Source organism: Tursiops truncatus, chromosome 5 (genome assembly GCF_011762595.2).
Source record: "Tursiops truncatus isolate mTurTru1 chromosome 5, mTurTru1.mat.Y, whole genome shotgun sequence".
NCBI classification, from domain to species: Eukaryota; Metazoa; Chordata; class Mammalia; order Artiodactyla; family Delphinidae; genus Tursiops; species Tursiops truncatus.
The window spans coordinates 124,033,123-124,048,230 of NC_047038.1; the positions used below are offsets into that span (position 1 = coordinate 124,033,123).

The window sequence follows — 15,108 nt, forward strand, 5'->3', positions numbered from 1 at the left end:
ATTTTTCCCACAGCATTGCGTCATCCTTATTGATGGAGATCCACAGCACAGTCGGGCATCTCGACTAAGTCAACTTGTACCACTTCTGTGTATAGAAAACCGAATTCTTCAGATGCCTTACTTTTCTCTCATCAAAACGGGAGAATGCTGTACGTGAGTTTGTCATGGAGAAAATTCACGATGCTTTACAAACACACGTGCAGTTATTTAACGGCCTTTATGCAAGTGTCAGGACATCACCAACAAATGAAATAATGTTACCGATTATGCAGGCTAAATGCTGATCCATTCAATGTATTTTGGAAATGGCAAAATCAAAGAGAAGAAAGGAACAGATAATTTTAACACACTGCGCTTAGCTCCATATAAATTACTGCCATGAGGCACCCTTACCATCAGAGCAAAGAAAAAGAATTCCTGTGATAAATATTTGGAATTTTGGCAAAAGGAGAAAAGTCTGTTTTGACACTGGTCACAACCACATGGTGACCTACAGCCTCACCTCATCACTGCTCCACCGGTTGGGGAAGGAGGGACGCAGCTTCTTGATACACACGATCTCTCTCATGTCCTCATAAGAGGGATCGCTGGGCACTAGATCATGATAGGGAAGCTGATATTCTTCCACTATACCTGAAAATATGGTTTCATTAACGTTATTATTTTCTGTGAAGAGGAAATAAAAGTCTAACCAATAAACTATTCTCTAAGGAAAGTTCTATCGGTACCAAAGACAAGTTCAGGTTGAAAAACAGCAAAAACAAAAGCAAAACCAGCACCAACCTTGAAAACAATGTGCCCGAACGATACGATCTAAGTTTTAAAAGTGAAAAGAAAGCATAATGAAACATATTATATGCCTTCAAGCTTTTTCTAACTTCCAAAAGCTAAGTAAACAAGCATCTCAAGTTTACTTCTGATTTTATAAAGGCTCTTGTACCGTGCGCCAACGTTTTAAAATCTATATTAAATCTCGTTGCGAATTTGCCAGACACACCCCAAATACATACTGCACAATATGTAACTATTTCTGCTACTGCAGCATGCGTTTAGGAACCTCATAATAAATTCGGCAGTGTTTCCTACTTGAACAAAGTGTCAGATTTACATTTGTTCTGCTTAATCATAAGAATGCATTTTTGCACATTTAAAATTTAGAAAACTATACACACCTGAAAATATTAACCATGATTTTTAGGTGCAATGACTGTCTGATTTTTCTTCTCTAAATTTCCTGCATCTATCTGAACTGTCTACAAGAAATAGATCACTATTAGAAAAAAAAATATGTAGTGTTGAAAGAACGGTTAAGAAATACAAAAGAATGTCATCTTTAAGGAAAGGTACTTATCGTGCTAAATTCTATCCCATTTCATTTCCCTAGTATCTTATTTCTACCTTTTTTCCTCTTGTCCTTTAAAATAGCAGGCTGCCTGTGTCTTCTTTCTGACATTATTTGAGGAACTCCTCACAGTAATTATAAGCAGCCTCTGTCCTCAGAGGATGCTGCTCTGAACAGTCTTTCCAGAGAACCATTTCTCCCTATCCTAAATCATCTTTTATAGAAATTTCATTGCTTTTTATCTGAACAAGATGATACTGTGGTGCTCCAAAGACAATGGTGCTTCAAGGACAAAGGACAACCCTGCCTGAAAAAGTTTCAGCGTTACACCCCCTACCAGACTCTTAATCGCCTTCCCCACTATGTTGCCATGGTTATGAAATTCCTGAGCCCACCTGGGTGACGCCCACTTGGGCAACAGGACCTGTCCCAAATAAGGAAAGGCATACGCCCTGTCCCACTCCCACCCTACAGAAGGAAGGTACAAGTGTCTCTACCAGTCAGTAAACGACATTTTCACCTCGGACCATTCCTTTGTTTTCTGGCTATAAAAACTGATCAATAGCACATGTTCAGGCTCGACTCTCCCAGACTACTAGGAAGTCTGCCCGCTGTTCTGGCAGCGACCCTTCCCTCTAATAAATTCTATCTTCTTTATATTCTGCCTTGTGTCTGGAAATTCTTTTCCAACCTGCGTTTGGACCACGACAGCTACCACCAGGTCGGAAGATAATACACTACATCATAAAATTCACTGAGGGTTTACTCTAAAAAAAATCTGGAGCCTGTATTATGTCCTTTCTTGTAAACTCAAACCCATTTATAATCATAAAGGACTAGAAGGTTCGACAGTTTTTTCAGACCATTCCAACTCACCATTTATTCTGTCCCCTGCTGAGATCACAGAGCATAATTATATGTATTATCTATGTTACTATTTCCTTCCACTGTGTGTCATCTCTACAGAAGATCATGAAAGCACAAGGTCTAATGGATAGGAGATGCTCACTTCATTCCCGTTCTTCCTCCTTTTCTAATTCTCAAGGCAATGGCTCAGGAAACATCTTGAGAGAAAGGATGATGTCAATCTAATTTATCTCAAATTTCCCTCAGTGCCTAATGCTGGTGCCATTATCTGGATGGACTAATGCATGGATGGTGGGGTAGGTGCATATATGAAAACAGATATAGAGCCAACCACATAAAATTATCAACTGATCTAAGTCCGTCTTTGAACTCTAGGCCTTACTCCTTTCTCCTTACCATGCAATTAAGTTATCAAAATTTCCCATGTCTGCTGCCTTTGTGTTTGAAACTTCAAAACTTTCTTTTGCTTCCAAAGTTTGAAAGGCCTACAGCTGGATGTGTCTACTTCACCCAAAAGTACCTGGACTAGAAAGATGAGCCCCCAAACTTGCAATATCTTCATAAAGGAAAGTGTTAGAGAATACAATGTGTGTGCTTTGCCTGCCTGGAAGAGAAAAGAAACTCATTTATTGCGAGTCTACTATCTACCAGGCATGGAGGTAGGTATGTTATATAGTTTATCTTATTAAATTCTCACAAACACATTTATGAGATAGCATTATTATACACACTCTACAGATGAGGAAAGTTGGCTTCGAAGGATTAAGTGACTTGCCCAAGGCCATACAGTTGCTATGAGGTAGAGCTGGGAATCTCTGACAAATATACATCAATCTCATACACTTTAGTACCACAGGTAACATTTTAGTACCTCCTGAACCTCCACAGGCAAAGACAGCTCTAGCAAGGCAATTAATATCCTGCTGTTTACATAAGGCTGGCTTTTTTTTTAAGCAGAGAATCATTTCTCCTTTATTCTGGTCCTCCTCCGGTTTTCAAATATAGGCCTCCTGTAGCCCTATTCGCTTTAGATGTTTAGGAAGACATAATTAGAAAAGTAATCTTGTACTTTACTTCTCCTTTAACTTCTATAAACCTGTCAATAAAATAAGTGTAGGCATATTATTCAAAAATAGGCTCATTTATTCTTAATAAAGCATGAGATCATAATTATGATGGGAGATTTATAGAATATCTGGTTAGGAAAATTTTCCTACATACATTAACTTTCCTTTTGGACTGAAGACTTCTCTTACTTTAGAGGGACTGTGTTCTATTTTAAGAGGCACAGAATTCCCAGAGTGATTAGAAGGCACGACATCATTGAAGATGATCTTTCTACAAAAGTGTGAATGCCTGTTGATTTACTGTTTCTCCTTCCTATTTAAATATTAATCTAAATATGCATTAAGTCTCTACCAACCAAAATGAAAATTCAAAATAATAGCTAACACGTACTGAGTGCTAGTTATACGCCAGGCAGTTTTCATTCTTTCTACAATCATTGAAACCTCACAACCATCTGAGGTAGATCCAATAATTCACCTCTTTCTGACAATAAAAAAACGGAAACAGAAAAATTTAGTAACCTGTCACAGGTTCACAGATAATAGATGGCAGGTCCAAGAAAAAGAATCCCCTACTAGTTAAGGGCATGCTGCACTTTCACACTCTTGGACAAACTCAACTAGCCATCACGAGGAAAGGCAGCAGTGTCAAGGTTTCTGAACGAGCACAACCGTGAGTAGAGGCATAAACAGGGCGCTTGATACTGAAGAGCCTGCGACTCAGCCCCTCCCCTACTCAAAAACAGATCCTGCGGCAGTAAGCAAAATACTACAAGCAACAATGTTACCTCTGAATATTTAAGAATGTCTTCTTAGTCTTACTAGGGAATCCTTACGTTTGTAGAAAAGTTATCATGAACAATCATGATATTCTTAGGCTTGAACTTCCTTTTGATACAAACTGATGTTTTCAAACTGCTTCATGAGGACGTATTACAGAAAGTCAAGAAGTAGAGGGGTTCCACAACGGGTGCCCCGCCCTACATTTCTGTGTCTCCCTTCATCTGTGCACAGGAAGCCACAGGAAAAGCGTCACCGATGTTGGGGGTGGAGCCAGGAGGTTGGTAGGAAGAAGCTGGAAGGGGCAGGAGAGGGGGGTCTGACTTGACGGAGCAACTGCTGGAGGAAGAGCTCAAGAGAGAAAGGAGAAAACACATGGTGGAAGGGGGTGATCTCTGAAAAGGCAAGAGGAAGCTCTGGAAGAGACTCATCAGTAGCTGGCGAAGGGAAGGAGGCAGTCAAAGATTATTCTAAGAGGTTAAATATCGTTTCCTGGGAGGACTGAGACTGCGTCAACAGAAATAAAGGGGAACATCAAATCAAACCTGATTCTGCAAACAAGACAACTCTGATTTCTGATCAGAAAGAAAGGGTTTGTAGCAGCTCCAACAGTATCGCGGTCACTTACCTCCTGATACACATCTCCTAGCAACCTCCCACAGGATGAGTCCAAAACTGTACATGTCCGCCATGATGTAAGACTGAAAGTGATTTCTATTCAAGCTCTCATCCAACACTTCTGGAGGCATATAGCGTTTGGTGCCAACTCGAGTGTTGGGTGGTATGTCAACTTCATTCGTATCACTAAGGAAAAAGTAAAGCAAAGCACTATAAGCACTGAAGAGGACCAACAAATGACAATCAAGGTGATTCCTGACCCAGGGCTTTAATGAAAGGTGGGAAAGGATATCCTTCCAGGGTTCCTTAAAAAATACTTCCTGCCAAAAGTTAAATATTCACAGGTAAAAACCCAACGTAGATGATGTTCAATCAGAACGAATCTGCCACATATAGGATAGCATTGCCACTAGATCAAGTGTAAGCTCTAAATTATTGCTAAATATCTAGAAAATACCATCCTTCCCTTCATATTTTAGTCGCTTTGCTCTTAAAATTGGCAGGTGCACGTGTCAATTTGGTTTCAGACAGTATTTCTTAAGCCAAGTGTTGGGAGGCTTTTATAGCTACAAACAAGTAAAAAGGGATGGGAGGAGAGGACCAACAAAGATTTGCAAACGTTTTATTTTGATAAGCAGAGACCTATAAAAGAGCTTTCTACCATCACTATTATTTCATAAACCGAATAACATGTATTTTTAATAACAAAAGGAAGTCATTGAATAGAATATCTTTAGCTTTAAGAAAATTTCACAACATGCTCCATTCATTATTATTCCCCACAGATGGGGAAGAAATTCCTGGTGGAAGGACATCGATCTAGAGGCTGGCACACAGGAACCATGGCCTCGGTGCCGCGAGCTGGAGCCGGAGCTACGAACCCATGTTGCAAAGCTGCTAAACTATGATGACTCGAGGGGCTGACCATGAAATGAGAGGATGCGTGTGACATGGCTGCCAGTGCAGCAGCGAGCACACAGCACAAGTCTAACAAGTCCCACAGCTCAACAGAAACTACTGGGACTGAGGGGTGATGAGCCCCCATTTAGACGGATGATGAAACTATGAGACAGGAAAGGTCTTGTACAAAAACTCACAATTAATCTGAAGTTTGTGGAAAACCTTGGATAAACCTTCCTCTCTCCCGATTCCCAAGAGTTTTTCTTTTTCTTTTCATCACACTCCACTGACTCTCAAGCATTTACATGTTCTTTTTCCTCAACGTGGAAAACAGTTGCATAAGTCAGATATCACATTTATCATGCTGTGTCACAGACACCTGCAAACTTAGCAAAACACTAGTGGCTTTTGGGGAAAAAACCTCTGGGCCTGATCTTATCGCCTCAATCTCTGTCTTCTAAAACTCTGTATATCTCAACACTGTTTACATTTACTAACACTTATAGAGCTTCATTCTTACGACCCTTTAAAATTCACTTCCAGCTAAAATCCTTAAGCTAAAGCTATTTCATCAGACGTGTCACTAGGATACTCATTAGGCCCCTTGGGATCTTCTCAAAGCAACAACTCTCAAGGAGCCTCTTTTCCTAAAATAAAAGTTAAAGTGGAAATTGTTTAAAATGAAAAAAAACTAACGAGCTGGTACTCCTTACCATCTGTGAACGTAGGTCTTAGTGCTCTGGGCTCTTTTCTAAGACTAGAAAGAGTTTAAAACGTGAATCATAGTATTTACCAGCAGGATACAATAGAAAAATGTCACCTGTGTACCTAAATAGTACATAGTAAGGAAGGAACGTTGAGCAGAGAAGAGGCTTAATGATAACCATTAGATTTAAAAGATGCCACAAAGGCTCCATCTTCAATTATAAAGCAATTTCTCTCCTCTTCTACCCACTGACACCTCTTATGTGAACACACAGTGGATATTTCATTAATATGTTATATGTGTGTGTTATAATTTATAATTTTGAATCATTAGAGAAAGACAGTGCTGGGATTGGATAGAGAATTCTGGGTTCTATGCAGAGAAACGAACATGGGGGTTTGCAGATGGAAAGAAGATGCTAAGGGGCCTAAATTACATTCCAGAACATGTCCTGGGAAGGGAAACCAGAAACAGTCCTAGCATGGGCCCTGCAGGAGCGCATTTAAGCCAAAGACATACTCTGACCACAGGTGATAAAGATTTTAGGCAATTCCTTTCCATTCTTACACTTAGGTCCTTAATGTTTTATTTGGATTCGGGAGGCCAGGAAGGGCTGATGGAATTCGTGACATGGAGACATCTATTGGAAAACTAAGAGGTAACTGGTATTCTATGATAACGGAATTAAGATTTGTGATGGGCAGACTATACACAGTTCTCTAAACTCTCATTCCCTCAAACACTGAAAAAACATATAGTCAAGGATGTGGCTTGCCCATCAAAGGCCCCCAAACCAGTCCCTTACACAGGCCACGTGTGCTCGGCACAGCTGTACCTCTTCAACCTTCCTCCCCCCATCCTAGGGGTTCCCCCACTAGTATCTGAATAAACATCTCCCCTGTGAGTCTCTGAGTAAATATCTTCCCCTAGAAGAATCTGAATAAATATTCTCCCTTGTAGTATCTCAATAAATATCCATCTTCCACCCTAAGACAGTAAACTCCTCTGAGCTCTGAATAACTGTCATAATCATTTGTTATGTCCCTAAAGAGCACAGCCCCCTTCGTCTCCACTCACAGTGTGCCTTGCACATGGCAGATAAAGAATATACTTTAAACGAAAGAAGGAAAAGGCCTTTTTATAGTAAACTTCACTGTGCGTGATTTAAAGAGATACGTAAAAATCTCTGTAGACCATAAAAGGAGACATTACAGGTATACAGGAAGATAAACTAAATTTTGTTAAGCAAATTAATTTTGTAACAGGTGACTATTAACCCAACGGCACACGCCTTTAGCACTATATTTAAAGAACAAACATACTAACTATAAGTAATTCCCATCTGACATGACAAAGTATCAGATCCTCCAAGATACACAGCTCTGTCCCTTCTTCCCTCGGGAGGGTTTCTCTACTTGAAAGTAATTATACTGTATTTCTCTCCCAGGTCTTCAGTCACATCATCTTACCCGTCCTCAAATAAGGGCAGAGAAAAATGGAACTTGTATTAATCTTCAAGACCAAAAAGAGAAATTAAAGTGATTTAACACTCGGGCAGCAAGAGTAAAAGAAGAAAAAGAGACGGGAAGTAGAGTCAGACAGTGCAGAGCCTTGAGGCTAGGTACGGAGTCACTGAAGGAAAGGGCCAAGCAGAAGGGAGGAAGAAGAAAAGGCCAGGTTGCCTTCAGCTTTCCCTGCCTTCCTTTTCCATGGAGGCCGGGAGGACTGAGAGCAGATGTTGGCAAGAAAAGATGGATACAGCACAAGGGGGCAGAGTCGGAGAAGAACTCCGAACCCACAACATAATTCCATGTGCCGCAGTGGCTACACGTACACATATGTGTGTAAATTGTCAAATCACATACAGGAAATATAAATGCCAACCGGGATACTGGTTACTTCTGGGTGGAAAGGGGAGGATAAAACAGGGAGGAGAGTACAAAAGGGTTCTTTAACACTGGATTTCTTTTTTTAAAAAAAAAGACCAGACAAAAATAAGGCAAATTGTTAATATCATTCTTAAATTATTACATGAGTGACTCATTATTTTTTATATTATCTGTATGTTTAAAATATATTATAAATAAAAAGAACAGCAGGATGAGGACCAAGAAAAGTATACATGTCAAGGATTAAGGCACAGGTTAGAGGCACAAGGCTCTGAAGATCAAAAGTCCTCTAAATAAACTGGACAAAAGTACAGAAAAGATACATTTCTACCATCAAAATGTGGGCGCTGCATTCACTGTAGAGGAAACACAATCTCTCTTCTCCTTTCCCATAGAGAAGGGATGGAAATATTTGCACAAAAGGGTCATGATTAAAGAACTGGGTTTAGAGAATTACAGGGGCACTGTTACCCAATCATGTTTTTACAACTAATACTTCTACTAGATCCAACAAGGCTTTTGTCCCTGTTAATGTGAGTACCACTAAGATACAGATTTAAGTGGAACTGGAAGAAAATAAAAGTAAAATTTGAATAAAATAAGTTAAGGGATGTAGAGTAAATTCCTCTCCAGAAAAAACCCTGTGCTAGAATCATGTGCTAGAACCCGCAGCCTGCAAAAAGGAGACCCCAAACACAGTAAGTTAAGCAAAATGAGAAGACAGAAAAACACACAGCAGATGAAGGAGCAAGGTAAAAACCTACCAGACCAAACAAATGAAGAGCAAATAGGCAGTCTACCTGAAAAAGGATTCAGAGCAATGATAGTAAAGATGATCCAAAATCGTGGAAACACAGTGGAGAAAATACAAGAAGCATTTAACAAGGACCTAGAAGAAATGAAGAGCAAACAAACAATGATGAACAACACAATAAATGAAATTAAAAATTCTCTAGAAAGAATCAATAGCAGAATAACTGAGGCAGAAGAACCGATAAGAGACCTGGAAGATAAAATAGTGGAAATAACTACTGCAGAGCAGAATAAAGAAAAAAGAATGAAGAGAATGAAGACAGTCTCAGAGACCTCTGGGACAACATTAAACACACCAATATTCGAATTATAGGGGTCCCAGAAGAAGAAGAGAAAAAGAAAGGGACTGAGAAAATATTTGAAGAGATTACAGTTCAAAACTTTCCTAATATGGGAAAGGAAATAGTTAATCAAGTCCAGGAAGCACAGAGACTCCCATACAGGATAAATCCAAGGAGAAACATGCCAAGACACATATTAATCAAACTATCAAAAATTAAATACAAAGAAAAAGTATTAAAATCAGCAAGCAAAAAACAACAAATAATATACAAGGAAATCCCCATAAGGTTAAAAGCTGATCTTTCAGAAGAAACTCTGCAAGCCAGAAGGGAGCGGCAGGACATATTTAAAGTGATAAAAGGCAAAAACCTAAAACCAAGATTACTCTACCCAGCAAGGATCTCATTCAGATTTGACGGAGAAATTAAACCTTTACAGACAAGCGAAAGCTAAAAGAATTCAGCACCACCAAACGAGCTTTACAACAAATGTTAAAGGAACTACTCTAGGCAGGAAACACAAGAGAAGGAAAAGACCTACAATAACAAACCAAAACAATTAAGAATATGGTAATAAGAAAATACATATAGATAATTACCTTAAATGTAAATGGATTAAATGCTCCAACCAAAAGAAACAGACTGGCTGAATGGATACAAAAACAAGACCCGTACATATGCTGCCTACAAGAGACCCACTTCAGACCTAGGGACACATGCAGACTGAAAGTGAGGGGATGGAAAAAGACATTCCGTGCAAATAGAAATCAAAAGAAAGCTGGGGCTTCACTGGTGGCGCAGTGGTTGGGGGTCCGCCTGCCAATGCAAGGGATGTGGGTTCGTGCCCTGGTCCAGGAGGATCCCGCATGCCGCGGAGCGGCTGGGCCTGTGGGCCATGGCCGCTGAGCCTGCGCGTCCGGAACCTGTGCTCCTCAGCGGGAGGGGCTGCAGCGGTGGGAGGCCCGCGTATCACAAAAAAGAAATAAAAGAAAGTTGAAGTAGCAATTCTCCTATCACACAAAATAGACTTTAAAACAAAGAGTATTACAAGAGACAAAGAAGGACACTACATAAGGATCAAGGGATCAATCCAAGAAGAAAATGTAAAAATTGTAAATATTTGTGCACCCAACATAGGAGCACCTCAATACATAAGGCAAATGCTAACAGCCATAAAACGGGAAATTGAGAGTAACACAATCATAGTAGGGGACATTAACACCCCACTTTCACCAATGGACAGATCATCCAAACTGAAAATAAATAAGGAAATACAAGATTTAAATGACACATTAAGCAAGATGCACTTAATTGATATTTACAGGACATTCCATCCATAAACAGAATACACTTTCTTCTCAAGTGCTCATGGAACATTCTCCAGGATAGATCATATCTTGGGTCACAAATCAAGCCTTGGTAAATTTAAGAAAGTTGAAATCGTATCAAGTATCTTTTCCGACCACAATGCTATGAGGCTAGATATATCAACTACAGGAAAAAAAAGTGTAAAAAGTACAAGCACATGGAGACTAAACAATACACCACTTAATAACAAAGAGATCACTGAAGAAATCAAAGAGGATATCAAAAAATACCTAGAAACAAATGACAATGAAAACATGATGACCCCAAATCTATGGGATGCAGCAAAAGCAGTTCTAAGAGGGAATTTTATAGTAATACAATCCTACCTCAAGGAACAAGAAAAATCTCAAATAAAATACCTAACCTTACACATAAAGCCATTAGAGAAAGAACAACAAAAAACCTCCAAAGTTAGCAAAGGAAAGAAATCATAAAGATCAGATCAGCAATAAATGAAAAAGAAATGAATGAAACGATAGCAAAGATCAATAAAACAAAGAGCTGCTTCTTTGAGAAGATAAACAAAATTGATAAACCATTAGCTGGACTCATCAAGAAAAAAAGGGAGAAGACTCAAATGAATAGAATTAGAAATGAAAAAGGAGAAGTAACAACTGACACTGCAGAAATACAAAGGATCATGAGAGATTACTACAAGCAACTATATACCAATAAAATGGACAACCTGGAAGAAATGGACAAATTCTTACAAAAGCACAACCTTCCAAGACTGAACCAGGAAGAAATAGAAAATATAAATAGACCAACCACAAGAAATGAAACTGAGACTGTGATTAAAAATCTTCCAACAAACAAAAACGCAGGACCAGATGGCTTCACAGTCAAATTCTATCAAACATTTAGAGAAGCATTAACACCTATCCTTCTCAAACTCTTCCAAAATATAGCAGAGGGAGGAACACTTCCGAACTCCTTCAACAAGGCCACTGTCACCCTGATAGCAAAACCAAAGATGTCACAAAAGAAAGAAAACTACATGCCAATATCACTGATGAACACAGATGCAAAAATCCTCAACTAAATACTAGCAAACAGAATCCAACAGCACATTTAAAGGATCATACACCATGATCAAGTGGGGTTTATCCCAGGAATGCAAGGATTCTTCAATATATGCAAATCAATCAATGTGATACACCATATTAACAAACTGAAGGAGAAAAACTATATGATCATCTCAAGAGATGCAGAAAAAGCTTTTGACAAAATTCAACACCCATTTATGATAAAAACCCTCCAGAAAGTAGGCACAGAGGGAACTTACCTCAACATACTAAAGGCCATATATGACAAACACACAGCCAGCATTGTTCTCAATGGTGAAAAACTGAAAGCCTTTCCACTAAGATCAGGAACAAGACAAGGTTGCCCACTCTCACCACTATTATTCAACACAGTTTTGGAACTTTTAGCCACAGCAATCAGAGAAGAAAAAGAAATAAATGGAATCTAAATTGGAAAAGAAGAAGTAAAGCTGTCACTGTTTGCAGATGAAATGATACTATATATAGAGAATCCTAAAGAAGCTACCAGAAAACTACTAGAGCTAATCAAAGAATTTGGTTATGTAGCAGGATTCAAAATTAATGCACAGAAATCTCTTGCATTCCTATACACTAATGATGAAACATCTGAAACAGAAATTAAGGAAACACTCCCATTTACCATTTCAACAAAAAGAATAAAATACCTAGGAATAAACCTACCTGAGGAGACAAAAGACCTGTAAGCAGAGAACTGTAAGACACTGATGAAAGAAATTAAAGATTATACAAACAAATGGAGAGATATACCATGTTCTTGGATTGGAAGAATCAACATTGTGAAATAGATTATACTACCCAAAGCAATCTACAAATTCAGTGCAATGTGTATCAAACTACCAATGGCAATTTTCACAGAAGTAGAACAAAAAATTTCACAATTTGTATGGAAACACAAAAGACCCCGAATAGCCAAAGCAGTCTTGAGGGAAAAAAACGGAGCTGGAGGAATCAGGATCCCTGACTTCAGACTATACTACAAAGCTACAGTAATCAAGACAGTATGGTACTGGCACAAAAACAGAAATATAGATCGATGGAACAGGACAGAAAGACCAGAGATAAACCCATGCACATATGGTCACCTTATTTTTGATAAAGGAGGCAAGAATATATAATGGAGAAAAGACAGCCTCTTCAATAAATGGTGCTGGGAAAACTGGACAGCTGCATGTAAAAGAATGAAATTAGAACACTGCCTAACACCATACACAAAAATAAACTCAAAATGGATTAAAGACTTAAATTAAGGCCAGACACTATAAAACTCTTAGAGGAAAACATAGGTAGAACACTGAATGACATAAATCACAGCAAGATCCTTTTTGACCCACCTCCTAGAGTAGTGGAAATAAAAACAAAAATGAACAAATGGGACCTAATGAAACTTAAAAGTTTTTGCACAGCAAAGGAAAACATAAACAAGACGAAAAGACAACCCTCGGAATGGGAGAAAATGTTTGCAAATGAAGCAACTGACAAAGGATTAATCTGCAAACTTTTACAAGCAGCTCATGCAGCTCAATATCAAAAAAACAAACAATCCAATCCAAGTACGGGCAGAAGACCTAAATAGACATTTATCCAAAGAAGATATACAGATTGCCAACAAACACATGAAAGAATGCTCAACATCACACATCATTAGAGAAATGCAAATCAAACCACAATGAGGTATCACCTCACACTGGTCAGAATGGCCATCATCAAAAAATCTACAAACAGTAAATGCTGGAGAGGGTGTGGAGAAAAGGGAACCCTCTTGCACTGTTGGTGGGAATGTAAATTGATACAGCCACTATGGAGAACAGTATGGCGGTTCCTTAAAAAACTACAAATAGAACTACCATATGACCCAGCAATCCTACTACTGGGCATATACCCTGAGAAAACCATAATCAAAAAGAGTCATGTACTAAAATGTTCATTGCAGCTCTATTTACAATAGCCAGGACATGGAAGCAACCTAAGTGTCCTCGGCATATGAATGGATAAAGAAGATGTGGCAAATATATACAACGGACTATTACTCAGTGATAAAAAGAAACGAAATTGAGTTATTTGTAGTGAGGTGGATGGACCTAGAATCTGTCATACAGAGTGAAGTAAGTCAGGAAGAGAAAAACAAATACTGCATGCTAACACATATATATGGAATAAAAAAAAAATAGTGTTCTGATGAACCTAGGGGCAGAACAGGAATAAATACGCAGACGTAGAGAATGCACTTGAGGACACGGGGATGGGGAAGGGTAAGCTGGGACGGAGTGAGAGAGTGGTATGGACTTATATACACTACCAAATGTAAAATAGATAGCTAGTGGAGGCAGCCGCATAGCACACGGAGATCAGCTCGGTACTCTGTGACCACTTAGAGGGGTGGGATATGGAGGGTGGGAGGGAGATGCAAGAGGGAGAAGATATGGGGATATATTTATATGTGCAGCTGATTCACTTTGTTATACAGCAGAAACTAACACAGCATTGTAAAGCAATTATACTCCAATAAAGATGTAAATAAATAAATAAATAAATAAATAGAGGGAAGTAAGGAAAGGAGGGAGGGAGTGAGGGAGGGAGGAAGGAAGGAAAGATGGGTAACTTGGGAGGTTGGGGGTAAGGGGCAAGCCACCTGGAGAGAAGAGGGGTTCTCTCCCAGGCCCAGGGTTATGACAAGACACTAAGGTCCTATAGGAAAAAAAAAAGGGAAAAATGTTCTGGTAGTGTGAATTTTAATAACTAAATATCATGCAATACCCTACAACACACCCCAGTAAAGATGTGTTCAATCTTGAGCTGACAGTGTTTGTGGAAGAAAAGAATCAGCAGCTGCATCATGTAGAAAAGGTACAACATGTATCAGAGATGTAAGGCTGACGTGACAAAGAGGCAAACAAGCTCCTTAGGATCCACAGATGTGCTGTGAATGACACTGAGTTCCCTGCTGCACGAGGGAGGAACAGGGACAATAAAGCCTCATTTTATTCGAATCTCAAAACCTAGGGTGCCCTCAGCTGGGGTTCCACAAAGAGGCATGACAACCAAGTTCCTATTTCTGACCAACGTCACTTGACTGACAGTGGCAGGATATAAAAAAAAAGCCAGCATGGTGAAGGAAGAGGTCCACACTGATGACAAAGGGCCCCCTACACGGATGCACACTTTGAGTGGCTCCTCTCACCTGGAGCCACCAAGTAAGTGAGGGATCCTAAGGCAACGGCTCCAAATGGGGAAGTAAAGCAAAGATGACTTTGATACTGTGTGTGTGTGTGTGTGTGTGTGTGTGTGTGTGTGTGAGAGAGAGAGAGAGAGAGAGAGAGAGAGAAAGAGAGAAAGAAAGAGAGAGAGAAAGAGAGAGAGAAAGAGAGAAAAGAAAAAGATACAAAACTAAGATTTTCCTCTTCTCTTCTGAA

General features: G+C 39.3%; 1 protein-coding gene across 6 annotated transcripts in view; it reads right to left on the reverse strand.

Moving 5' to 3' along the window:
• Window positions 1–15,108, reverse strand: part of BMPR1B (bone morphogenetic protein receptor type 1B) — a 418,867-nt gene that overhangs the window by 4,866 nt on the left and 398,893 nt on the right. For 5 of the 6 annotated variants that reach the window (XR_012332176.1, XM_073805579.1, XM_033857384.2 and 2 more), the window contains 2 exons: window positions 4,685–4,860; window positions 503–633 (listed from right to left, as the gene is read on the reverse strand). Coding sequence is in view for 5 of the 6 variants with exons in the window: in XM_073805579.1 (XP_073661680.1) it covers window positions 503–633; window positions 4,685–4,860 (307 nt within the window). In the remaining variant the exon portion in view is untranslated. The remainder of the gene's footprint in view (window positions 1–502; window positions 634–4,684; window positions 4,861–15,108) is intronic. The other variant, XM_073805580.1, reaches the window with a different exon arrangement.